We start from the raw sequence: 26,631 nt of genomic DNA on the forward strand, positions 1-26,631 counted from the left end.
GTGTATCTTCTTTTTGCTAATTATGAACTTTTATTATTATTTTCCAATTGCACATATGGACGAATGCTTTGCATATTGACTATTCTGACCTCTCATTTCTCTACCACCTTTTCCATTCTATCCCCATCTCACAAATCTCGCTTAAATGTTCATGTTTGTGACCCGCTAAGATTAACCAGGGACACCTGTGTTTCCATGGGTTTGAGCTTGGTAGGCTAGAAGGCACACAACTAAAGACAGTGATTTTCCCCCTCTCCCAGATCCAATTAAAAGCAGTAGTTCAGAGGTAAAGGATAGGGACCTGTGAGCCGCTCCCCTTTACCCGATGATTGTTGGCAGAGCCAGCCTTGTGTGGGCCCAGTGCAGTACTACAGTTGTATCAACTGTTAATGATTTAACATTACGTTTTATTGAGTCTAGGGGATGGCAGTTCTTGGCCTTTCAGGCTCTTTTATACTGGATAGCCCCTCTTCCTCAGTGTCCATGAGTCTTAGAGTGACCGATATTAACGACTTGTTTAGGGCTGGGCCCATATCCATCCCTTATTTTCTGCATTTTTGGGCAGCTCCCACTCCGTTCTTTTGAGACAAGGTCTCTGGATAGCAGCTGACCAAGTAGGTGGTGCTAGCTGGCTGGCCAGTGAATCCTAGGAATCTTTCTCTCCCTTTGAAGCTCCGGGATTCAAGTTTATGCCACTAAGCGTGGCAGTGTTTTTTTTTTTTTTTTAACTTTAATATGTATTTTAATTTTTAAAAATTAGGTGTATATGATTTTCATGCAGACATGTGTGCTCACAAGAAGAGTGCTTGTACCTGTAGAGTCCAAAGGTCAGATCCCCAGAAGTTGGAGTTATAGGTAGTTGTGAACCACCTAACATGGGTGTTCAAACCAAACTGAGTTTCTCTAAAAGATCAATACAGGTACTTAACCACTGAGCCATCTTTCCAGCCCCAGCTTGATAGTTTTTATGTAGGTTTTGGGGAATTGAACTCGGGTTCTAGTGTTTGGGCAAGTACTTTACCCACTGAGCTCTTTCTCTAGCCCCAAATTTACTATTTTAATGAATATACATTTCAGTGGCATTTAGTGTATTCGCTAGAGTTCTGTAGCTAGTATCAGTATCTAATCAAAGAACATTCTCATGGATCTATCCTCCCTCCTTCCCTCCCTCTTACAGAGTCTTATTATGTAGTCCAGTTTCCTGATCCTATTATTCAGCTTTCCTAGTGATAGGTTGTAGACATGTTCTTATGTCTAGCAGGAGACTGTCTTAGAAGGTTGTATATTCTATATTGAAGGTAGTACAGTAATTTTTATTTTGTAAGTTTTTCTTTCCTTCACTGAATTTATTTAAACTTGAGAGAGATACAGAGAGAGTAGAGTGTGTCTGTCTGTCTCACTAGCTTTCAACATAGAACATTAAATGTGGTACTTGTAGCTAGTCTAGATTGTTTGTTTCTACTCTATAGTATGTTTTGAAGTCTAGGGAAAATGAATAGTTTTCCCAGTGTCTGTTGTAGGATGGTTGGATGCTGTTATGCTCTAGTGGTACTTTTTTGTTTTGGCGGTGTGTTGCTGGAGACTGAACCTAGGGCCTTATGCATGCTAGGCAAGCACTCTGATCATGCTGCTCCTACTGTGATCGTTGTTGTTGTAGTAGAATAACCTGTAATAGGGAAATCACTAGGTCTTAGTTCTTTGCAGGTTTTTAAAGTTTTTTTTTTTTTTTTTGATATTGTCCAATAAGTTTCCATAGCTGTTGAGATCATTGTGCACTCTCACATTGTGCACAAGTGTGTGTATGTGTGTGTTTGACAGTTGTTTCTCTCCATTTGGTATAAGGTTGGCTATAAGTTTGTTGTACATAGTCTTGTATTTTGAGGTATGCTCCATCTGTTTGTAAGGTCTCTAGGACTTTTATTTTGAAGGCATGTTGAACTTTGTTAAATATCCTTCTGCATTGATTGAGATGTGATTGCTGTTCTTAAGTTTCTTTATATGCTATATACACTTACTAGTTTGTGTATGTTGAATCAACCTTGCATCTCTGTGACGAAGCCCACTTGGTATTGATATATAGTCTTCTTAATGTGTTTCTTAATGTGTTGCTGAATTCAGCTTCCTATACTTTGCTGACAATTTTTGCATTATTTAAAAAAATCTACATATTTACATATTTTATTAATGAGCAAGAAATCAAGTGGCTTAAATATAAAAATTTACAGGGCTGGGGAGATGGCTCAGTGGGGACAGTCATTCTCCAGCCCCCACGTAAAAGTTATATGCAGTGGCACATGCCTACAATCAGAGCTTTGGGAGGCGTAAACAAGAGGATCCTGGGGACTTGCTGGCCAGCCACTTTAGCCTAAATGACAATCTCTGGGTTCAGTGAGAGATCTTGTCTCCAAAAAAAAAGAGTTGGGGGGTAGGAAGGAGAGCTGGCTCAGTTGGTTAAGAGTGCTTCCCACAGCGAGCATTAGGATCTGAATTTGGTTCCTAGTAGCCATGCAAGAGCTGTGCATGGCTATGCATACTATAATCCAATGATTCTGAGGGCAGAGATAGGAACATCACTGGGGCTTGCTGACTGAAAGCTTAGCTCCAGGTTCAGTGGGGGAACTCTGTCTCAAGGATAAGTGAAAAATGATAGAACATGATGTCTTTGTCTGGCCTCTACACAAGTATGTTCCTGAACATAGATGTGTGCATACACCACACATGCACAGTGCTTGTTTGTATACATGTGTGCAGTCATTCATTCCCCCGCCTGCAGTAGTAAAAAGAGAAAAGGAGATTAAAAAGGAGAAGCCCTGTGTTGACTTGGTTTCTACGTGGGTGCACGCACTTTACCCCCTACATACACACTCACATGTGCACACATGCATGTCTACACATGCAATAATAATGGGTCAGAAAGATGGCTCATCAGGTAAAAGCTCTTGCTCTGCAAGCCTATAACCTGAGTTTGATTCCTAGAACATATGTTAAAAACATCCAGATGCACGCATCTGTAATCTCAGCTTTCCTAAGGCAGCATAGGAGGAAGAGACAGAGAACCATGGAGAAGCTCTCAGGCCGGCTACTCTGGAGTAGGAAGCAAAACAAAACCATGAGGGCCAGGGAGATGAGTCTGGGTAAAGGGACCTGCTGCCAGAACTGACGGCCCAGGTTTGGTCCCTGGGATCCACATGGTGGAAGGAAAGAAGTGACTTCTAGAGTTGTCTTCTGCTCTGTAGGTGTTGGTGGTGGCACAGGTGTACCTTCCATATACACACAAAATAACTAAAAATATAATAATAATAATAATAATAATAATAATAATAATAATAATAGATGTAACAAAATAAGAAGGAACCTGTCTTAACAAGGTGGAATGCAAGAATTGACTCCCTTTGAACTCCACACATGCACCATGGCACATGCCTTCCCTGCCCCACCAAATATAGATAAATAGTAAAAACATAAATCTATAAGAGATGCTTAAAAATTTAAAAAATGTACAAAACAGTATATAGTAATAATATAATAATAGAAAACTCTTCAGTCGTGTCCCCCCACCCCAAGTGTTAGCGCTATATGTAGCTCTGTATGTATTTTTGGACTAGGTCTCTATATTGCCCAGGTTGGTCTCCAATTTGTGGACTCAAATGAGTTTTCTCCCTGTGCAGGGATTATATGTGGGCATCACTGTGCATAGTTCCTGTATTTTTCTTTCAAGTAAACATGTATTTTCCTTTTTATGCAAATGGTACTATACATCACACATCGTTCTGCCTTTTTGACAAAAGCTGTTTTTATTGAAATAATTCTTTGCATATTGGGAAAAAAGTTTCTGTTTGAGTTTGCTCTCTGTTCATGGTGGTGAAATTGCAGGTTCTTAACCATTTATATTTCTCTTTGTTGTCTCTGAATGTTTCTTTTATACTACTTGTCTTTCCTGTACTGGGTTATAGTATTGGTATGCACTCCTTATATTTTCAGGTCTGTTAGGTAGTTGCCCTTGATAAGTTTTTGAAAATTCTTACTACATTTATGACTTTAAATATAGCTTAAGTTCTGGGCAGTGAGCCTAGGGCCTTCAGTGTGCAAGCTGAGCTCTTTACCACTAAGCTGTGTCCAGCCTTGTACACTAATTTTTATATTCCTTATGTAGCTCACTGGCATTTTGTGAACTTTCTTGTTGGGGGGGTATTTGTAATTATAATTATTATTATTATTTTTTATTTTTTGAGAAAGGGTTTCTTTGTGTAGCTTTGGAGCCTTTCCTGGAACTCGCTCTGTACCAGGCTGGCCTCGAACTCACAGAGATCCACCTGCCTCTGCCTCCTGAGTGCTGGTATTAAGGGCGTACACCACCACCGCCGCCGGTAACTTTTTTTTTCTTAAAACAATTTTGAGATTTCTAGAGATAACATTGGCCAGAAAAGTTTTAAAAAAATACACTGGACTTTGAATCAAAAGAATGAGTTGGGAAATATCCCATTAAATTCATTCATCCCTCCCTCCTTCCCTTTCCTCTTTTTTTTTTTTTTTTTTGAAACACGGTTTCTCTCTGTAGCCCATGCTGCCCTGGAGCTTACAATGCTGGCCTCAAACTTAAGAGATCCATCTGCCTCTGCCTCCTGAATGCTGGGATTAAAGCCGTGCGCCACTACTCCCTGCCCCATAACATTTCTTATGGAGTCAGAATGCCGTAATTGGGTACCTGAATCATTGGGAAAAATTAAAGATTATTCAACAAATACTGTTGATTAGCAACAGTGAACCAGTTACTGGAAATGATTGAATGTTGACTTTTTGTTGTTGTTGTTGTTTTGAGACAGGGTTTCTCTGTGTAGCTTTGGTGCTTGTCCTGGATCTCGTTCTGTAGACCAGGTTGGCCTTGAACTCACAGAGATCCGCCTGGCTCTGCCTCCTGAGTGCTGGGATTAAAGGTGTGCACCACCGCCTGGCGAATGTTGACTTTTTTTGAAATATGATTTAGATTAATAAATAATATCTCATCCTTTAGAACATAGCAGAGAAGACTTCCAAGACTCTGCTATTTAAATTAGCCATTATTGGTTAATGTTTAGGTAGCTTGCATGTTTTGTTTTTATAAACAGAACAGTACTACATTTAGTGATCTATTTGCTTACAGTATTTCTTACATATATAAGTAGTAGCATTTTTGTGTTAAAAAGGTATGAGCATTTAAATATGTGTTGAGAATTTGCCTTTTAAAGAGATTAAACTTGTATGTACTTTAGCAGTAATATTTCTCTATTCTTATACATGATACATTTAACTTTATACATATGTTGCATGGGATCCTGGTATACAAAATGCAGTTAGCACTGATCTTTCTTTTTAGAAAATATTATTTTAATAATATATGTGTTTTGCTTGCATGTATATCTGTGCATCATGTTTATGCCTAGTGCCTACAGAAGTCAGAAGAGGGTACCTGATCCCTTGAAACTGGTGGTGAGCTGCCATGTGGGTTCTGGTACCTGAACCCAGGTCCTCTGCCAAGAGCAGCCTGTGCTCTTAATCTCTCCAGCCTTGACCTTTTTTTTCCCCCTCCTCTTAAGTATTGCAATATATTAATTGAGATTTTGGGACTTCATAGACTTGTTTAATTTTAATAATGCCAAGAGGCATATTTAGTAGTCTACTGATTACTTTTTAAACAGGTAAGTTAATATGTATGTTTATTAAATTTTACTAAAATGTAGCTTGAAATTGAAGGTTTTGGGGTTAGGTATTTCCTCTTAACTTCTGGTTTCAGTTTTACTTTAGATTTTTAGTTTTGAAGTCACTTGACTACATGATCAAAGAAAACTTTATTTACATGGATAATTTCTAAAAGTTAATTGGACAAATCACAGTGAACAAAATTAAGAGAAAGATAAGCAGTGAGGAGAAAATGGTGCCCATATTAAATTCAATAATGAAAACAGAATTTTAATCAATTGCATGTTCTTTAAAAGAGGGTAGTATAGATGTCATTTTAATTGATTTGGAATGTAAGAACACTGAGGACTAAAGTAGAATTGAATTTCAGAACTTTTTTTTGCCTACACACTTTAACTTTTGTTTTGGATGGTCCTGGGACTCATGGTGGCCAAATACTGTATCACCATGTTCCCAGCTTTTTTTTTTTTTGAGATAAGATCTTACCAAGTTGGTGAAACTGACCTGAAACTTAAAGCAACCTATACAGGCCTCAACCTGGGGATTCTTCTGTCCTAGCCTCCTGCGTTCTGGGATTACTGGCATGTACTACCTCACCCAGCCTAAAGTTCACATCTTACTCCCTTGCCAGATGGGCTGGTGACTTCATCCATATCTAAGGTTCATTTCTTCCTTGTGTCATACCCATGCACATCTGTGCAAATGGGTACTATGCTCTAGGTGTGCAAGATCATTTAATCTGTTGCAATATTTTTGTTTAAACCCCTTTGCAAAACTTTTGGTTAAATGTCCAGGATTTTCTATTTTATAGTTCATTCTAATATTTCTTGTTAGTTTTCCTAAACCTCCTTTATTTAATGTATTCGGGTGTATCAATAGACATCTTTTTAACTCCCTGTCCTTCCCCTTTCCCTTGTGGATACCCACTTCCTACTCTAATTGTACTTGATTATATTCTAGATTGGCTCTGGGTGGAAGTGCAGGTTTGTACCCATGTGATTGTGATCACATGCACACTCACACATACCCAAGCACGTATTAACCATATGATTGACAGGTGCACGAACGCACACACGCATGAACCCACCCACATGTCAGGTGATTGTCCTCCTACAGATTTTTACTTGACTCTTTCCCATTTACTACTGATTTCTGTCACTGTAGCAAATACTACTTGGAGTTGCTACTCTACATTGTTGAGTACAACCAGACAAAAAGGGTATCTTTCCTTTTTGTCCCTTTGCTTCAGACCTTTTAAGGACAGTCTTTTCTCCTCTTAAAAGTTGACGAGATTTAAGTACCATTTAAAAAAAAATGAAATGTAATCATTTCATTATAACGAACTCACAGAAACATCACACCATTAGATTGTGATAGCCACACAGACAGACACTTGCCCAGTCCCATACTCCATGGATCTCAGTGAATTTCTGTATGGTTAGAATGGTCACTCTTAAAAGTACCAATTGAACCTAGCCTCCTTTATAAAACTTTCTCTGCTGCTTGCTTATTTTGTCTGCATCTGGATATGTGGAGCACATTTAGTTTGTTTTCTTGTGTAATACTTCCTCAGTAAATCTACCTTTGTGTAAGGCATTGGTGTCAACTCTGCTGATCTGAAAGATCAATTTGAAATTTTCTCAAGGCTATCCTGGTTTATATAGCAAATTCTAGGGCAGCCAGGACTACCTAGTGAGACTCTGTCTCAAAGACAGAAAGCAAGAAATTGTTAGGTAACTAGATTTGAATGATCTTTGTATGCCATGAAGATATAGTTTCCCATTGCTTATAGTAATTAGATACCATTACGTTTTCTAAGTGCAGTGGGAGGTGGGGAGAAAGAATATGTAGTTTTGTGCGTTTTATCCATTTTTCTTTATTTTTTCTTTATTTTTATTTTTATTTTTTGGCAGAGAAACTTTTCCATGTCTGTAAATAGTGCCGCTGTCCTGCGATTGACAGGACGAGGAGGAGGAGGAGGAGGCACAGTGGTGGGGGCTCCTAGAGGTCGAAGTTCTTCACGAGGGCGAGGTGAGCTATGGGAAACTCATGACCGTGAACGAGGAGGAGGAGGAGGAGGAGGAGGAGGAGGAGGAGGAGGAGGAGGAGGAGGAAGAGGCGGCGGCGGCGGCTAGGGAAATCACTAAAGACTTGAATGCCTAATGGAAAATCAAACCAACTGCAAATGCCTGAACATTTATTTCCTGCACCATTTCTGAAATGCCTACTCTACAGCCCCGCTTTGGAGAGGAATATGTTTCTAACTGTATAGGTTGAAGCAGGAGGGAATCTACACAATCCTAGTTAATTTCTAAAGAGTAATAATTTTCTCAGTCTTCATCCCTGGAGCTTTGCATTGTGGGAACTATAGCATCCTGAAGGGTTTTGGTTGCTGGAGCTACACTGAAGTCCCTGCAGTACAGCATTTCTTTTACAAGGGCCCTGTGCAGATACTACCATAGCCAGGAGGAATTTAGTGAGAAACACCTCAATACCCTTTAGGGGCTAGACCTCTTAGTGGGCAGAGCAAAATATAATTAGACAGCGTCCACTAGCATACTTTGTAGCTTTAGGAATTCACGCCTTTTTCTTAGAAAGTTTCTGAGATTTGTTATTCCCTATTTTGCATTCATTGGTTTTCTGTTAAAATCCTTCTTGATGTTTCTAATATCCCTCCTTCAGCATGAAGCCCTATGTGGGTTGATTCAGAACACTAGTCCAAACATGGGTTGTAATTTTTCTCCAAGAGATGCTTTAGAAGTAGACTTGGGTGTCAGCAGTGGCCAAGGCCTTGCTTCCACTTTATGTGTGGGCACAATTATGGGTGTGGAGTACCTACATTTTTTTTTTCCAATTTTATTTATTTCAAAATATTTTGAACATTTTGTATTCTTTGTGAATAACTTATGCACATTTTGTTAATGGAGAATGTATTGTTTCATTTAGAATGTGACTTCCATGCATGTTTGTGAACAATGAAGAGGCTAAAACTTGCTTTTTTTTGCCCCTAGGTATAATCTTTTTTTTTCCCCCCTTCCTTTGTAATTTGTCTTTGTCTGGAACAGTAGTTTTTTTTTAATCTGAGTGTTGCTGTAGACTCGTCTGTAGAACTCAGTAAGTAACTGCAGTGCCACAGACGTTGAGGTAGTGAGAGCTAGGCATGTCTGCTTCCCAAGTTGTGCCCAAGGCATCGTGGTCTGGGATCTGTGCATAGTGGCGTATGGTGATGTGTGGAGGTGGAACTGACCGGCTATAGTTCTGGCCTCCCCATGGGCATTTCCCATGCTTTCCTCCTGTGGGAGGCAGTGAGAAGGTTTCGTTCTGGCAGCTTTCCCTCCTGTATTCCTCAGGTCAAGCCAGAGAACAATTCTCTTACTCAGGAGTACAGACCACACACCCTCCATCTGGTCTCTGTAGGCCTTAGAAAAACCTCACACACTAAGAAGGGAGCAGAACCTGGGTGTGGTAACACGCCTGGAATCCCAGCACTTGGGGGGTGTTGTCAGAAGGGTCAGGAGTTCAAGCCCAAATTTCAGCTACGTTGAGAATTTAAGGCTAGCCTGAGCTACATTAGATACTCCTACAGCAACAGCCCAAGAAATATAGTATGCCAAAGCAACAAGTAGAAATAAATGAAAGATTGATGAGCTTTCCTGTTTTTTTATTTGTTTCTTTGCAGTAAAAGTTTTTTGTAATCAGAGCCTACTCAAAACCATGTAAACTACATATGCTGTGACACACAAGTAGTAAATTCACATGCTAATGCTGAAGGGTGCAGACTCAGCGTTGTGAAAATCCTTGGAATGCTGTGGTCACAGTGGTGTGCGATGCTTGTGTCTTTGTATTTTCACTTAATTTTAACTTTCTGGTTAAATAGTGATTATTGTGGCTTTTTTTTTTATTGTAGTAGCTCTTCCCAACTCAAGGAAAAAACCTCATATGCAAATCTGCTGGCTTCTAGACTTCAAAATATCTTGACGTAGTAAATTTTAATTGAACGAATGGAAACAATGTAACATTGTTATATATATATTTTTTTTAAATCTGGTGTGGATGCTTAAAAAAATTCACAACCTGTCATCTGAACCATTAACATTGTTAAAAGGAAACATTTTAATCCTTAAAAGGTTAGGATGAAATCTCAGGTAACAGGATAGTCTTAAAGTTGAAGAGGTGGGTCGCAGTATGTTTTCTTGCTTGTTCTTATGTATAGGAACTACATTTGCAGATGATTTAAATGTGACATGTTGGAGCTCTAGAATCTGATCTCTTTTTAATAGTGCCTCATTAGTAAAGCTTTAGTCACATGAGCAGGGCCAGGGCCAGTCACAACTGCAGAGAATATTTATGTATGTTTTCATTGATTTTTTTTTTTTAAATCTATTTCAAGACTAAACTTCTAAACTTCTTTTTCTTTTTTTTTTTCTTTTTCTTTTTTTTTTTTTTTTTTTTTTTTTGGAGACAGGGTTTCTCTGTGTAGCCTTGGCTGTCCTGGAACTTACTCTGTAGACCAGGCTGTCCTTGAACTCACAAAGATCTGCCTGCCTCTGCCTCTGCCTCCAGAGTGCTGGGATTAAAGGCATGTGCCACCACCACCTGGTGAGAAAATTATTATTTTTTAAAATGACCTGTATGTGTTTATGTCTCTGTGTGGTAATGTGTACTTGAGTACAGGTGCTCTCAGAGGCAAGAAGAAGGCACTGGCTCCCCTGTAGTTGTAATTAAACAGTTGTGAGCCAGGCAGTGTGGGTGCTAGGAGCAGACCTCAGTTCACTCATGAGCTATTAACTCTTGGGCCATCTTTCCAGCCCTGACAAAATTATTCTTGAAAATGAGAAGGGATTTTTTTCCCTCATCCTAAAATCATTATTATGGAGGAATCTACTTGTGTTAGAATAGTTTATGTTATTTTAGGATTTTAAATAAAATGAGTGTGTATTCTGAATGTGGGGCAGAAGGGAAGCTTCTTAAACATCAAGTTGACTTTAGGTTGACTAAAGTGACATTGATGAAACTGGAAGGTGACTTCTGAGATTGTTATAGTTGAACACTTCTGTGGTTTTCACTTCTGTTTTATAGAGGAAGTGGATACTTAGGCTAGTCAAGAGAATACCTGTTGTCCCTGAGATTACCCCTGTACAGTTCTGTGCATTATTTTAGTGGTTTGTAAGAGTCATAGAAGTACACCCGGGATCTGAGTCCATTCCTGGTAGATTATGGTGAACAAGTAGAAGAAATACGTGGATGCTTGAAGTTATTTATATATGTTATATAAGTGAAGAATAAAGCCTCATTCAAAGTCTATTGTTTTAGGGTGGGAGTGTATTTTTGGGGCAGAGCATTTGACTAGCATTTGCAATTTGCTGGGTTTGGTACCCAGCACCATACACAAAATAAATTTCCATCATTTTCTTCTGATCATTTTGCTCTATGGGAGAAATTAGACTAGGGACAGTTGCTAAGGTGTTTTTAGTTATAAATAGATCTCAGACTCCCAGGCCACTTACAGTTTTCCGATCTGTGTAGGATACAGTTGCCATATTAATTGAGAAAACTGTACGGAATATGTGAAGCTGAAAGTGCACACTGCTTGCTGCTCACTTGGCATGTGTGTATTTTTGACTGTTAGCTGTGCAGCAGTGTGGACAAATACTGTGTATGGATATCTATACATATACACACACACGTTCTTGAGTATGCTTTGTCATTTAGGAGCAAAGGTTTGGATTTCTATCAGTGCCTAATTCTGTAGCTTCAGATTGTCTTATATCAATTTATTTAGCCAAACATTATTAGGTTCTTTCTAGTGTTTTGAAATTGAAGTGTTCATTTTCATACACATATATAGTCATGCCTTATTTAACAAAATTAAATGCCTCATTAGGTGATTTCATTTTCATTGATGTGTGAGCATTATAATTTACAGAAGTTTAGATGGTTTAGGTTAATCACTTGGCTTGGCTTCTTAATATAGTTAAGATACAATGATTATAAGATATATGATGCTAATGGAAGATTGTTTTACAGTAAATTTAAAATAAGTGCACTTGAAAATATGGTATAGTATATCTGCAATTTAGTAACATAGCCGTTCATTGTCACAGTCACATACTGTATACTACATGCTGTCTCATATGCTGTGTTTTTATGTGACTGGCAGCACCGTGGATTTCTTTAGACCAGCATCACCACAAGTACTTGAGTAACGTAAGGAGTCTCTAGTTACTACAGTTTTCAGCTCCATTATAATGAGTGAACTGTAGTTCTAGTAAGTAGCTGTCACTGATTAGAACTATATGTAGTGCATGATGGTTTACATGCTTGTGAGGGCCTCTTTTTCCCTTTCCCCTTCTTCATTTCCTTTCCCTTTCTGTCCTATCCATCTTTTGCAGACTTTTTGAGTCATTCTTGAAGTAGTGCAGGCTGGCTTTGAACTTTTGATCCTCTGCTTTGGCCCCCCGACTGCTAAGATTATAGGTATATTCCACCACACTTGACTCTGCAAAGGTATTTCTACTGGGAAAAATTCTGAGTCGAGTCACAGGTTGATAGTTGGCCTTCATTAAAAGTGTGTTTACATTTGAATTGCAAAGCCTCTAAATCCCTACACAGCCAGCTCTGTGGTTTGATTTTAGTGTTGCTATTTTCCTTACCTCAAGATTTGAGTCAAGTATGAAGGATGCTTACCCATGTTCACAATCCTAAAGTTGTATAATTCACTCTCACTATTCTTTTTCTGGAATTACATAAAATTATTTTATTGTGCTTGACATTTCCACTATTGTTTCTCTCTACAAAGTCTCCATATTAAGATTTTTCTCAGTAGTTATTGAAAATAATCCACTGAAGCATTCAGTTTATAATAGTTTATTGAACTTCGATTTTCACTGTTGACTTTTTTTATTGAAGAACTTAATGTTAATGTTGTTTATTGTTCAGGACTGGGATTCTTTCAGTGGTAGGTTGTTTGTTTGTTTTGTTTTTCAACCCATAGTTCAGCTACATCTGAGCCGTTATAGGCCTTGCTAAATAATTAAATGTAGACATCCTGCTTTGTACAAGGACAGACAGAACTTCACAGAGATTAACCTTTGATGTTGAACATGTGCTGGGTGTTGGTTTCTGACTATTTCCCCTCCCCCTGTTTTCTTATTTTCAGGCAGAGGTAGAGGTGAATGTGGTTTCTACCAAAGAAGTTTTGATGAAGTAGAGGGTGTGTTCGGGCGAGGAGGTGGCAGGGAAATGCATAGATCACAGAGCTGGGAAGAAAGGTAACTCAAGTGTTCAGATTGTAATGTAAGGATTTGTTGGTCTATAAAACTTACTCCATAGTGCTTTCCTGTAGTGCCAGTTACTTGGCATGCTGAGGGAAGAGATTTTGGAGTTGAGGCTATCCTGTACAATTTAGCCAACTCCTGACTCAAAATAAAAATAGAAAAAAAGGCTAGGATTATAACCCAATGGTAACTCTCTAGGGAGGTTCAGCCCTCAGTACTCCAAACAAAACAAAGCACACCGTGTTCCTTTTGTGACTGGTACAGGGTTGCATGTTCCTGTGATCCCAGCACTTGGGAGGCTAAGGCAGAAGAATCATGAGTTCCAGACCAAAATGGGCTACATAGTGAGATCTAGAGAATTACAAAGATTGGGTGGGAAACCTGTCTCTTCTCCAGCCCCCCACCCAAAGAAAGACCATTCTGAAAACAGAGAACTTAGTCATTTTCTGCTTTGTGCAGAGCTGAAGCCTCTGTGTACAGTTACAGAACTTCATTCAAAAGTATTAATTATTAGAAAGCCATCGTGATTAGAAAATTTTAAAACTATAAGCATGAATAGATGAATAAATTAGTGCAAGCATGGATAATTGGTTTGTTATTTTTTTAGCAGTCATTTTATTGGTTGGTATGTCATTTTGTTGGTATGAAAAAATGCATCTTCTTAGGGTTTTTGACTTTGTATGAAGTCTTGGCAAGATAAATGAGGGCAGTTGCATCATGCTGGATTTAAAGGAATAGCCATTGTAGTATCTATAATATAAAAAGTGAAGCAGCCCAAACAGACGATAGTGCCATTGGATAATGAAATTTCCACACAATAGAATGTAATATCATATAATCATTAAAGTTAAGGGTGAGCCCTGATCTTAAAATAAAGGTGTAGAAGAGTTAGGGTTGTAACAGTGGTAACTGTCTTGCCAGCACCTCGAGGCTCTGGATTTAGTACTTAGGACCACAAACAAAGGAAATTTAATGATGTGTAAAAACATTGCCAAAGTAGTATATAAAATAGTCTTACCATGTTTCTAACTAACATGAATAATATTCTAGTCATTAGAAGCTAATTTTTGGTAGGTGGTGTGGTGGAGTTTTTGTTTTCATCATTATACTTTCCGTATTTTCTAAATATTAGGTAGCAGAACTGCTATTAAAGGGAGTACAAGGAAGTGGATATCATGACAGGAAATCTGTGTTGCTTTCCAAGCCCTTTTTGAAATTATTTTGTCTTTTTAGGGGTGACAGGCGCTTTGAAAAACCAGGAAGAAAAGACGTAGGTAAGGTTCTTACTGTTTTGAAATACGTCCTGGACTCTCCTGTTACTAATGCTTAACAAGTCCCACGTAGAAGTATAAACTTAAAGCAGATTAACTGTTACCTGCACAGATCCAGTAGATGGAGCTGTAACACTGTTAGAGTCCAGTGGGTCTTAAAGCCTTTCGTGGGTGAAACCAGGAGTGATGAATGTAACTATCCAGATTTACTTGATTTGATATTTTAGGGTTGCTTGTTTTCTGCAAAGCATATCCTTTCCATATGATGCCTTGCTGGACTGAAATTCTAAATCAGGAACTAATCTGGTTACTCCTTATTATCGTAGATAGTATCTCATGGTGAGAGCAGGGAAGCTGCTGGAACTGTGGCTTTTGTGTGAGAAGGCAAAGGCTAAAACGGAATATTCCTACTTTAATCAACTATTGGACTATATTCTTTTATTGTGTATGTATGTATTCATAATATGTATATGTGGAGCTGGGGGGACATATACCACACCATGTATGTAAAGGTGGTGAGTTGGTTCTATCCTAACTTCATGTGGGTTCTGGGGCTCAGACTCAGCAGCACCTTTACCTGCAAGCCATCTTGCTGGCCTCGCTTTCTTTACTCAGTATGCTTTTTTTTTTTTTTCTTTTTTTCTTGTGAGATGTCAGCAGCCATAAGTTAGTAAAGATATCTACGTAAGAGGAACTTAATAAGAAAAGATGATTTAGTGTTTATGATGATTTAGTTAATCTGTAAGGTTAAGATGGGTTTTCTGACTGATGAATTGGTGGTCTGCATTAATATTTGGTGAAAAAAAAAGTGAACTGTCACATTATGAGTACAAATTTGAAAAATTTCAGTTTCTATATTCCTTCAAGTAGCAAAAATGTTCTGCAGAGTATGCTTGTATTTGGTAGTGATTAATATTTCTCAGAAACATGTTAAATTTGTAAGTACTGTTCAGACTGAATTGAATGAAAATGGTTTATAAATAAGGAAGTTAAGATGGTCAGTTTTATTTCACTGCTTCTCTGTAAAACTCACCTAAACATATTTGTAATTAGTTTTATTCATTAGCATGGCGTTGGGAATTCTTGGTTCTCATTAATAAAATGACATTAAATGAGTGTAGCATGATGAAATTTAGGTTTGACTAGGTAACTTACTGTCACATTTGACCCATATTGTAGACCATTTTGTGAATGCTGCCTGGAGAGATTCTGTAGGACCTTTGTTCCCATCCTTATCTGATTCAATACTTTAAAAACATTTTTATGTGTATGTGTGTCTCTCTGTGTGTATATTGTGTGTTCAGGTGCCCACGGAGACCAGAAGAGGTTGTTGGATCCCTTGGACCCAACTTGAATTACAGGTGGTTGTGAGCCACTCTGTATTGGTGCTGGGAACTGAACTAAGGACCTTTGGAAGAGCAGCAAGCAGTATTAACTACTGAGCCATCTCTTTAGGCTCTGATTCAGCACTTTTGCCCTTGATTGTGGAGAGGTGATGAAGGGTAGTACAGGATTTGAAATCAGAAGGTCATATTTATTCTAAGCTCTCATATTCCTTATGAGAAGATATAGGGTATTTGAACTCATTTATTCATTCAACAAACATTGAATTTCTAATTATGTCATAGGCCTTGTGCAGGTGCTAATTTTTTTTTTTTGGAAGATATTATTAGTTGCAGGTCAGATTTCAAATCAGTGCTCAGAGGGAAGTAGTCTGTGGAGTAGGAAAATTTGAACTTCACATCAAAATTAAGGTGTAACAAAGGACCAAATCTAATGAGATGGAAATTTAAGAGATGGAAATCTAACAGCAGAAAATGCAGTCTTATGTAAGTAAACTACAGAATTTAAAGTATGGAGTAGCCTCTTGGGGAAAGACATAGCCTTCTTTTGGATGACTTCAGCTTCATATTAATCAGCAGTGTCCTTATAGGTCAGGGCAATAGGTACTAGATCTGAATTACCTCAGTGAGCCAGAAGATGGAAAGCTTACTGCCTTTTATTAGTTTCAGATTTTTTTATTTATGTGTATGTATGTGTGAATGTGTGTGTCCTCATGTGTGTGCCTATGGTGGCAGAAGAGGATGGCAGATCCCAGAGAATTGGACTTGCAGGCTTTTTTAAACCATCTGATGTGACTGCTGGGAAGCTCTACTCTCCAGCAGACACCCCGTCCCCCATCATCTTTTGTCTTACTAGATAGCCTAAGCTTTGTGCTGACTTTTGGGGTCAAAATTTGGAAGAAAAGGGTCATGCTTTGCAGTTGGAGGCCAAGGCACTTGAAGCCTTGTAATGCAGCTGCATCAAGGAAATGGGTAGTTGGGATAGGAGATGACTGTGGGCAGGGTCATCACAAATACTGCCTTACACATCATAGGAGTGAAGAATAGGGCTGGACCTACTTGAAATTCAGAGTCTAAATAATGGAAGGTTCAAGGAGGCAGGTGTTAAATGCATTCTTAAAATCATCTAACAGTTTCTGAAATTGTTGGGTGCTTTGGGGAAGTAGTGAGTTCTTTTGGTGAGATTAGCTTGTTGTTTGTTTTTTGTTGTTGTTGTTTGTTTTTGTTTTTTTAAGGCAGAGTTATACTATTTTTCCTGGCTGACCTGGAACTTACTATGTAGACAAGGCTGATTTCAAACCTAGATCCATATGCCTCCCCCTAGTGCTGGAATTAAAGGTTAGAGGTGTGTGCCACCATGCCCAGGCCCCCGTATAGCTTGATTTTTAACTATTACACTTTAGTAACAGGAACGGATGAATGAAAGTTAGTTTACCTTCATTGTCTTCATTATTTCTAGTCATATGAATCTAATTAATTTTCCTAACCCACCTCTATTTTAAACAATAAAGGTATTTTGTACTTTGTATGTATGTCTTTGATAAAGTGAATCCCAGTTAGGCATAGTGTTGAGCCTAATCCTTAACTCTTGGAGAGAAAGAGGCTAGCAGATCACTTTAAGTCCAAGGCTAGCCTGGTCTAAAAAAGGTCCCCCTCCCCCACAACTCAACAACAGTAACAACAAAAAAAGGTGAACCATAAAAACATAGATGTGAAATGTAAAAAGGGTATGATTAAGGAGGATAATATGCTGACTACATGCATGCTAGCCTATAGTACAGTGATTCATATGCATCTAATAGAATGCTTTGGTAAGGTAATGCATTCAGGTTAGCTGTTCAATATTCTGATCTTTCTGTTTTTGTGAGTAATTGACATTTGTTGAAAGTGATGTAGATTAGAGTTTGTTAATAATAATTACAGCACCCTCCAGGGATAGTGGTACTAAACTAATATATCTGAAACTGATATATTGATCAATTGTGAGATGTCCTATGACATCAAATTAAGATAATTCAATTATTAAAGATACCAAAATGACTTGCTCTTTTTATTTGGGAATTATTACTTTCGTATGTGTATGTGTATACGTTGTGTATGTGAGCATGTCTGTGCCTATACCCATAGAAATGTGTGATTTCCTTGTCGCTTTCTACCTTATTTACTTTAAGCAGAGTCTGTTACTGAGCCTGAAACTGTTTTGGTTAGGCTGGCTAGCCAGAAAATTCCTGTCCTGTCCCCTGCCATCCCCAGTTCTGGGGTTACAGGTACATGGAGACATCGATTGCTTTTTTGTTTGTTTGTTTTTGTTTTAACATGGATTCTAGGATTTGAACTCAGGCCTGTGTGCTTCTCTGCAGGCACGCTTGCCTGCTGAGCCATCTCCCCAGCCTCAGCTTGTTCCTTTACAATTAGAGACTAGATACTTGCTTTAAATTATTTATTTATTTTGAAGCCGGGGATCAAACTCTGGGGTCTTGTGAAGACTAGGAAAATTCTCTGCCACTGAGCTACAGACCTAGCACATGCGTTTGCTTTATATGTGAAGATAAATGGGCAGAATTACAAACATCTGGGTAAGAATCATGGCTTACCCCTGTGACTATCCATGGGAGAATAGATAGGTGGAAAAAGGCCTGTAACATTAGATTTGTAAGTCCTATCCAACAGGGATGGATTGCTGCACAGGAGAGATTAGCTCCTGTGATCATGTTGTAGTTTGCTTCTGTGAGAGTGAAATGAAAATTATCATTAAAAACAAATGATCCTTATGACATCCGTAGGTTTAGCCAAGTATGATACATAATGCACTTTTATGTGAAGTATCTGGGAAAAGTACAGTATTGGTAAATCCACCAACATGGATACCTATCAGGTTGAATTGCAAGATACAATATGCATTTGGGTGTGAAGTACTTGGGAAATAGACAACGATTTGTTGTTGTTGTTGTTACAGATTTTTTCCCCCCTGGTAGCTGGTAGTATATAATTTTCAAGCATAAATCTAAGTTGAAGATTTTTGGTAACTGGCTTGTCTTCAGTTTTTTAGAACTCTCATGTTTTGTTACTGGTTTCCAAGAGTAACTTTGCTTGGCTGTTAAGTGGTCTTCGTTGATGAGTATATGAGTTCCTAGTGATTTCCTCCTTCTACTTATATTTGATACTCCTTAGGGGATAATGGTCTCTGAAGAAAAGTTAATCCTAGGAACTTTGATTCTTTGAAATAAATGAAAGAATTACGGACAGTGCTCCCAGAATCTTTCTGGTCCCCAAACAATGATTTTTAATTACATTTCTTGTAAAATATTTTGTATGCGAGCATTTTGCCTGCATGAATGTCTGTGTACTCTGTGTGTGTGTGTGTGTGTGTGTGTGTGTGTGTGTGTGTGTGTGTGTGGTGAGGAAGTCATATTTAATTTTCAGATGTCAGATTTTGTCTGACTAGTAACTATGAAGTGAGATTTATCTGATTAATTGGGGAACATGAAGCAACTGTAGAGAGATTTGGGGTTCAAGTGTCTTAATGTAGTCACTGTCACCTCAGGCAGCTCGATAAACTTGAAATCTGGGTAAATGATGGAGTGTTCTTTAGGAAGAAACATTCAGGGAGTCTCAGGTAAGGGTTTATTTTCGCACGTCAGGTTAATCTTGTAAATAGGAAGTTCTGCTGTCTTTATCAGCAGTCTTAAGTTGGTCTGCCTGCCAAGGAAGAGTATATGCCTGCAATTTTTAACCAGTAAAACTTACGTAATAGGTTCTGTGTTCTTAATAGTCTTCTGCTGTTATCAGTCTTAGGGCACTCCAAAGTTGTTCTTTATTTTCTTTTCCTTCTGTCAGAGATTAGAAAAATGTGACTTGCTGTTCTCTGTAACTTTACTGTTACTTAGTATGTATTTTGAGATGATTTTGCCTGGGTCATCCACCACAGTGAAAGTTAATCTTGTACTTTTCCCACTTAATCCCAAATAAGGGAAGTGGAAGAGGAGGCATGCAGTTACAGATCTCTTTGAAACCTGATACTATGAATTTTTTTTTAAAATTTTGCTGGAAGACCTCTCAGTTTTTTAATTGAAATGAAAATTATTTTAAAGAAGTATCTTAAGCTGGATATAAAAAAAGGGTTCATCTTAGTATATATAAAATAAAAACAGGCAGAGAAAGCATAATTTTCATGGAATATTAGACTTGGAAAGAAATAATAGAGATCATCTAGTCCAGCCTCCTACTGGTGAATAAACACTCATTTTGTGTTTATAGAAAAAACTATTTGATGTTGGAAACAGGAATTTGGGTTTGAAAATACTTTGTTACCTAATTTTCTGCTTTGTCTATTGCAGATTTTTTTTTCCTACTTGAGTTATATCTTAATTAAACCTTCGTCTCTCTAAAAACTTAAATACATATTTGTATTTAGGAAATTTGTAGGACTTTTTTATGTCATTGAATGGGTCATGAGTATGAAGATAATGCTTTTACTTAGGGTGGGGGCAGCTCGGATGATGAGATGATTAGCTTTTAGATCACTACTTGAGTCTTATACAAGTAAGAGTTTAAAATAGTAGAAACATACAGTTTTGTATCTCTTGCCAGAAATATCACTCTGCAGGTTCTGTCTGGGCCAGAGCTTTTCTTACTTGTTCTGAATATTCTACCAAAAATACATAAATATATGTACATATGTTTGGGTGTTATATTCAAATGCTTTTAGGGTAATCTATAAATCCATATTGTTAGCAGGGCGGTGGTGGCGCACGCCTTTAACGCCAGCACTCGGAAGACAGAGCCAGGCGGATCTCTGTGAGTTCGAGGCCAGCCTGGGCTACAGAGCGAGATCCAGGACAGGCACCAAAACTACACAGAGAAACCCTGTCTTGAAAAAAAAAAATCCATATTGTTATTTTTGTATTTTTGTTCCTAGCTGTTAAAAAGTGGGAAGATAATACCCAAGTTTTATAGTTTAAAGAATCAAAGGAATGATGTTTGCTGTCTTGAAAAAATAAAAGTTGTAAAAGGATGTTCACTAAATATTGTGAAATCAGCTTCCACCCAGGGAGCTAGGTTTGAAACTAGATTGTTGCTTCAGTTTACAGATGAAAATGAGTGCTGGTTTTCTTAGAGTTCAGCTGTGTTAGCCTTCACTGTCTATTTTATCTTCATTATTGATACCATGCTACATCTTTGCAAATTTGCTCATATGGGCATCTATCAGATTGAGTTGCAGACTTGATTTGAGCAGATTTCCACTGTTAGAAACTTGGTAACGTAGACTGTTTTGTTTTCAGGGATGTGTAGAGTTAGTTTAGTCACTTTTTGTGGTCATAGACATGATGTAGTCAGCATTGAGAAAAGGGAAACATGAGATACAGTGAAGGAAAATAGCTGGCTGGATATATTTAATACAATAAGAAGTGGGATGGTGTAGGCGAGTCCTATTCTGTCAGCCCTGTTTCAGAGATCTGAAAATTGTCAATGCTTTGTCCATTGATATGAATATCTAGGTCAGTCCTGTGTGGACTCTTAGAGACCACAGGAGTTGGATGTTCAGGAACAGTCTTGTCAAAATTCTCCATCTTGACTTGATACTCACCTTTGGAACCTCGAGTTATCAGAGCTGCAAAATGGTGATGTAACATGATCTCAGAGGGTAGGTAGGATGTCCTCCTTTGGCAAATTTCCCCGGTGCCTTCCTGCATTGCTGAGAGGAACACGACCAATTCAAACTGTGGAGGGTTCTCATGCTGGAGCAGGGTAGCTAGAGGACTTGACGGTGTAATGGTGTGGTAGTAGGTTAGCGGGAAGATGAAGAATGGACATTCCTCAGAACTGATGCCATCAAGGTGGAAGTCCACACTGGTCTGGTAGAGTTCACCGTTTTCTCTTTCCTGATAGAGTACAGCTGAGACCCGAACACTGGTCAGAGGGCTGGGCCGGGTGTTGGCTACTTGGAAGATAAGATTAGGCTTGCCATCTCTGTGAGCTACTACTGCTAAGTCAGTGAAGCGGATTGAGAACGCTCTGTTTTTTGGCCGTGCAATCTTCGCCACAAAGGCACCTAAATTAAAAACCATTGAAATGTTTTTGTTTCTTTTTGTCTTTGTTTTTTAAGAATGGAAAACTTTAAATCTCAATACTTTTTCTGAATGGGAAGAGTATGTCAAGTAGTTACATATTTCTCACTCACATTTCACTGAGTAAGGAATTTATACCATTGTTAATTTCAGGTACTCTTACTTAAATGAATTTTTTAAAGTATATGTAGCATTTCTGTTAAGAACCAACAAAAAAAACCCCATGATTTCAAAATGGCTGTAAGAAAAATTTGATTTGTTATGAAGAAATGTAAAACTTTATCTTGTAAGTTACAAAGATCAAGAACTAATCATTTTCTATAGTCATGTTTGTTCTTAAAAAGTAATAGAAAATAAATTCATTGTAGTTACGTTGTACAACTTGGAGTAGAGAGTAGATTCAGAGCAAGTTGATCAGAAGAGGAGAGGGCTGAAAGAAGGGGTGATACATTAAAGAATGTGGACCTTTGAAACTTATAGATAAAGGCTATTTTTGGGGAAGCTGGCTATCAGATGATTCAGTGTTTCTTTTAAGTACATACTTCTTGTGTACCACCACAGCTATAAATTAGGGTTTCCTAACCATTCTTGTTCCACAGAGCCTGTTGGCAGGCTGGTGAGACATATGCATCCTTATGTATATACATACACACATACATATATTCATATATAGCATATATATGTATATATATGTTATTTATTCATTTTCTTTTATGTGTATAAGTTTTGCTTGCATGTATTCTATTTGTTCACTGTATGTGTGCGTAGTGCCTAAGGAGGCCAGAAGAAGGCATTGTTGTAAGCTGCCTTATGTGTTCTGGAGCTGAGCCTAGGTCTTTCTTCTTTTAAAGAGCAACAGGTGCTCTTAACCACTGAGCTATTTCTACAGACCCCATAATTATGTTGTAAGTGTTTAAATGTTAAGTGCAAACAGAGGAAGTCAAATATATTGAAATTCACTTAACATATATAAAAATATACAGTATTACTTATGCCATATCGATGGCATTAACAAAATATAGCAGGTTATACTGTAATTCTGAAGTATTGTAGTTGACTTGAAATACCTGATTCTGTTCATACCAAAGTTACTGGTAGTGTGGGGCTATCCATCCACCCATCTACCTATCTATCCATCTATTCCATCTATTGATTTATATAATTTAATATGGACATCATATATTTGTGTATAACTTCATAATTGAAGGAAATGGCAAATTTAGCTAGACATTAGTACAAAAATTTAAGCATTTTCCCATACATAGATTATCTTAAATTTATCTAAGAATGGAGCCAATGTGAACATACATATAGAAGTTAAGTCATTTGTTACAAGATGTAGTGCCAGTTGGTAGCACAGTGGGTCATCTTTCATGGTGTTCAGTGCTTATCTATTAGTGTATTAGTGTGCTTTTTTAAAAGTTGTTTATGTTACATGAAAAGAAGCAGCACTATTAGAGGGAAGAGTCTTAAATGTTACCAGACATATAGGCAAATATTTATGGCCACATTCCCATTGCATTTTGTGTGTATCTGTAACTTTAAAACATGGTGCTTACTTGTGTTGAGTACATATTGAGTAGGTGATCTCGGAGGAGAAAGTTCTACCATAAAGAAGATTAAGAAGTCAGATTCTTTTTTTTTTTTTTTTTTTTTGGTTTTTCGAGACAGGGTTTCCCTGTGTAGCTTTGCGCCGTTCCTGGAACTCACTTGGTAGCCCAGGCTGGCCTTGAACTCACGGAGATCCGCCTGGCTCTGCCTCCCGAGTGCTGGGATTAAAGGCGTGCGCCACCACCGCCCGGCAGAAGTCAGATTCTTATGTCATGTAGCATGCATGATTGTTAAAATTTGTGTTCAGTATACTTACTCACATACTTAGCAGGATACTTCTGTGAGAATTTACTTTTAGGCTTTTTGTTATTATTTTTGCATGTATATTCCTGCAAATTAATGACATATAGTCCTTTTTTTTCTTACGTAGTTCTAATATTCTTTATATATTTCTATTGTTTGTCCCTAGATTGTTTCTTTTCTTTCTTTGGCATCACCTACTTATAATAATACAAATAAATTACTTACAACAGACTTGCCTATAACCAACTATATACTTTATAAAAGGCTCGTATTTTTTTCTTTAAAAACAAAAATAATTACCTGTGATAAAAGCCTCTAGCATGAGGCCTAGGAGCATTTGTATGGCAAGTAAGGCGATTGCACTTGGACAGTCACCACTGGGGAACATGGTACCATAACCAATTGTAAGTTGCGTCTCCAGGGAGAAGGAGAATGCAGCTGTGAAACTGGTGATGTACTTCACACAGATAGTGTGGTTTTCAGGTGGGACATCGTGATCTATTTCCAGATCACCATTCATCTCAGCTAGAACATACCAGAGTACTGCAAAGACAAGCCAGTGGACAACAAAAGAAGCAGAAAAGACCAGCATCATCCAGCGCCAGCGCATGTCCATTAGGATTCCCCACGCATCCCGAAGATAAGCAAGACTTCTTTGAGCACCATCCATTTGAAGTGTGCTGTGGCCATCTTTTGTGACCATCCTCCGGTATCTTTGACTTAGGAGAGGAGCATTAACTTTACAGTTACTGCCGTCCATCTCAGGCTGTAATTCTCTGAAACAAGAGTAAAGTAGTTAGTCTTTTACTGACTTAAGAGTTCATGTTCATGAGTTTTGAACTTTCTTATAGTGTTTACATAAGAGGGCAATTACTGGTCAAGTCATTTATTTATTAACTAGTTATATATTATTTTAGGATATTTCTTAGACTTTCCTTGAGTGACTGTAAGAATACCATTTGATACTTTGTTTTCTAAATATATTTTTGAATTCCAGAGGGTGAGGCTTATAATTTATTTGTGCTTTTTTTTAACACCTACATTTGTCTTTGCACAAATGCAGGCATTAAGTATTTATTAAGTTAACTAAATACTATTTCTAAATAACAAATTTTTAAAATTTGCTCATAATTATGAATAATAATTAAACAGACTAAATTTAAATACATAAGTATTTTACTCTGTAAATAAGTAAAAATCACTTTGAAAGTTAATATTAGACTGTCTACAAGTATTTTGTTTTCTTGCAGTTGCTGGTGATTGAATCCAGAGCTTTGGGCATTCTAGGCAAGCACTCTGTATTGATCTAGTTTCCAGTACTCTGCAGATGTTTTGAAGTCAGACTTACTACTAGGACAAGACTTACATTTATGTTAAGCTTTTAGGGACTCACAATTTTTTCATTCATTCATTCATTCATTCATTCTTTTGTATGCGGTGTGTGGGTGTGTGTGTGTGTGTGTGTGTGTGTGTGTGTGTGTGTGTGTGCGTGCGCGCTGGGGGTGGTGATGGTGTATGTGTTCAATGGTGGTTTTTTTGAAGGACAGAGGACAATCTGGGCATTAGTTCTCCCTTTCTACCTTGTGGGTTCAAGCTCAGGTCATCAGTCCTAATAACAATCACTTTTACCCACTAAGCCATCTCACTGGCCCCAGATACACAATTTTAATGTATTCCTTATAATTAGCCTGTTCAAAACTTTGTGAATAAGTTTTATTTTGCTATTGTGGATATATTAATATGTCCTTTCTGTCCTAGTTGATGGATGGATAGCTGCAAGGCACACACATCCTTGGTTCATATTAAATCTTGGCAAAATATGAAATTCCTGGTTGGAGTTCTATAGTAAAGCACTTACCTAACATATATAAGACCTTTGGTTCAACCCCTACACCTCAATAAAAGATATTCCAACTAGATGTATCTAGATAACATCCATTGTCCCTGGTACTAGGAATGGACTCTGGGGCCTTGTACATGCTAGGTACGTTTTTTCCTACTGAGCCCTCCTTCCAACCCTAAGAACAGTAGCTTTGAGAATAAGTAAATCAGAAGAAAAAATTTTAAGTGTTTAACAAGCAAAAATAAACAGTAAGAAATCAGATGACAATTTTGAAAACATAGTGTAATTAGTTCTCTTCTGTGAACAGTTTTGTGAAGGGATAGGCTTTTCCCTATGTTATCAATAGACATCTAATGTATGACCAACCTTGGACATGATAAATATATATAAATATATCAAGACTTTTATATAGTGACTCTCAGGAACAAATCAAGAAAGATGGCCTGACTTTCACTAAAGGTGCTTCTTCTGAAGTAGATACCTTGAGAGTGTTGCATACCTACTTCTGCTCCCCTTCCCCATCCCTACCCCCCATTTTTGTTTGCTTCTGTAGCCCGGGCTGGTGAACGCTGGATTCTCCTGCCTTAGTCTTCTCAGTTCTAGGATTACACATGTGCTGTCCTGCCTTGCCGCTCTCTTCCTTTTGATACTCGAGAAGGTGGAGTGAGGTTACTTGGGTCTGCTGGGTTGGTCTATCTAGGGACTCTGGGGTTTTAGAGACTGTTTTTCTGTTAATAGGTTTGGACATTGGACAGCCAGGCGTGTATGACCTTCTCTTTTGTCCTGAGGCTGTTGTAATCTTTGTTGGGGATACCTGGGCTGTCTTCTTTCATATTTTTCTCAGCTTTGAGCTAGAGCTGATTGAACACTGGATAGTTATTCAGTTAGATTAGATAGTCGTTTCAGTTTCATGTGATAGACTTAAAACAAAATTGTTCATATTGTATCACTTATTGCCCTACCAAGTTGTCATAATCATTGAGTGTACTTTTTGTTGTCTGGCAAGTGCTGACAAGTGAGCCACACCTCAGCCCATATTTAATGCTCCTTATTTTGCTAGATTCTTAAAATATTTTAAAAGACCTGTTCTCATTCCTTTTAGAAACAACAACAAAACCTTTGTAGACACTGTGCTAGATGCTTCTTACTGTCCACCCTCTGTTTCTGTGTGGTAAGAAGATAGACATGATTATCTCCATTTTTCATATGGAACCACAAAAGTATATAGAAAGGCAAGAAATTATACACATTTCATGAGGGCTTTGGATTATTGGCCTAGTCTGGTTAACTATAGCAAAA

The 26,631-nt window shown here is 37.9% G+C and overlaps 2 protein-coding genes across 4 annotated transcripts in view; one reads left to right on the forward strand and one right to left on the reverse strand.

Annotated features, from left to right (window-relative positions):
* Gigyf2 (GRB10 interacting GYF protein 2) overlaps positions 1-26,631 on the forward strand; it is a 128,645-nt gene that overhangs the window by 38,682 nt on the left and 63,332 nt on the right. For both annotated transcript variants that reach the window (XM_059278434.1, XM_059278435.1), the window contains exons 6-8: positions 7,590-7,707; positions 12,836-12,947; positions 14,187-14,227. In XM_059278434.1, the coding sequence (XP_059134417.1) occupies positions 7,590-7,707; positions 12,836-12,947; positions 14,187-14,227 (271 nt within the window). The remainder of the gene's footprint in view (positions 1-7,589; positions 7,708-12,835; positions 12,948-14,186; positions 14,228-26,631) is intronic.
* Kcnj13 (potassium inwardly rectifying channel subfamily J member 13) lies at positions 20,955-24,262 on the reverse strand. 2 transcript variants are annotated; one of them, XM_059278439.1, is made up of 2 exons: positions 23,790-24,262; positions 20,955-21,619 (listed from the first exon to the last, which is right to left on the reverse strand). In XM_059278439.1, exons 1-2 carry the CDS (start codon positions 24,247-24,249, stop codon positions 20,997-20,999), a joined length of 1,083 nt encoding a protein of 360 aa, XP_059134422.1. In that variant the 5' UTR covers positions 24,250-24,262; the 3' UTR covers positions 20,955-20,996. The 2 variants fall into 2 exon arrangements, with proteins under 2 accessions (XP_059134422.1, XP_059134423.1); XM_059278440.1 differs by having other exon boundaries at positions 21,482-21,619; positions 24,026-24,262.

Source organism: Peromyscus eremicus, chromosome 13 (genome assembly GCF_949786415.1).
Source record: "Peromyscus eremicus chromosome 13, PerEre_H2_v1, whole genome shotgun sequence".
NCBI lineage: Eukaryota > Metazoa > Chordata > Mammalia > Rodentia > Cricetidae > Peromyscus > Peromyscus eremicus.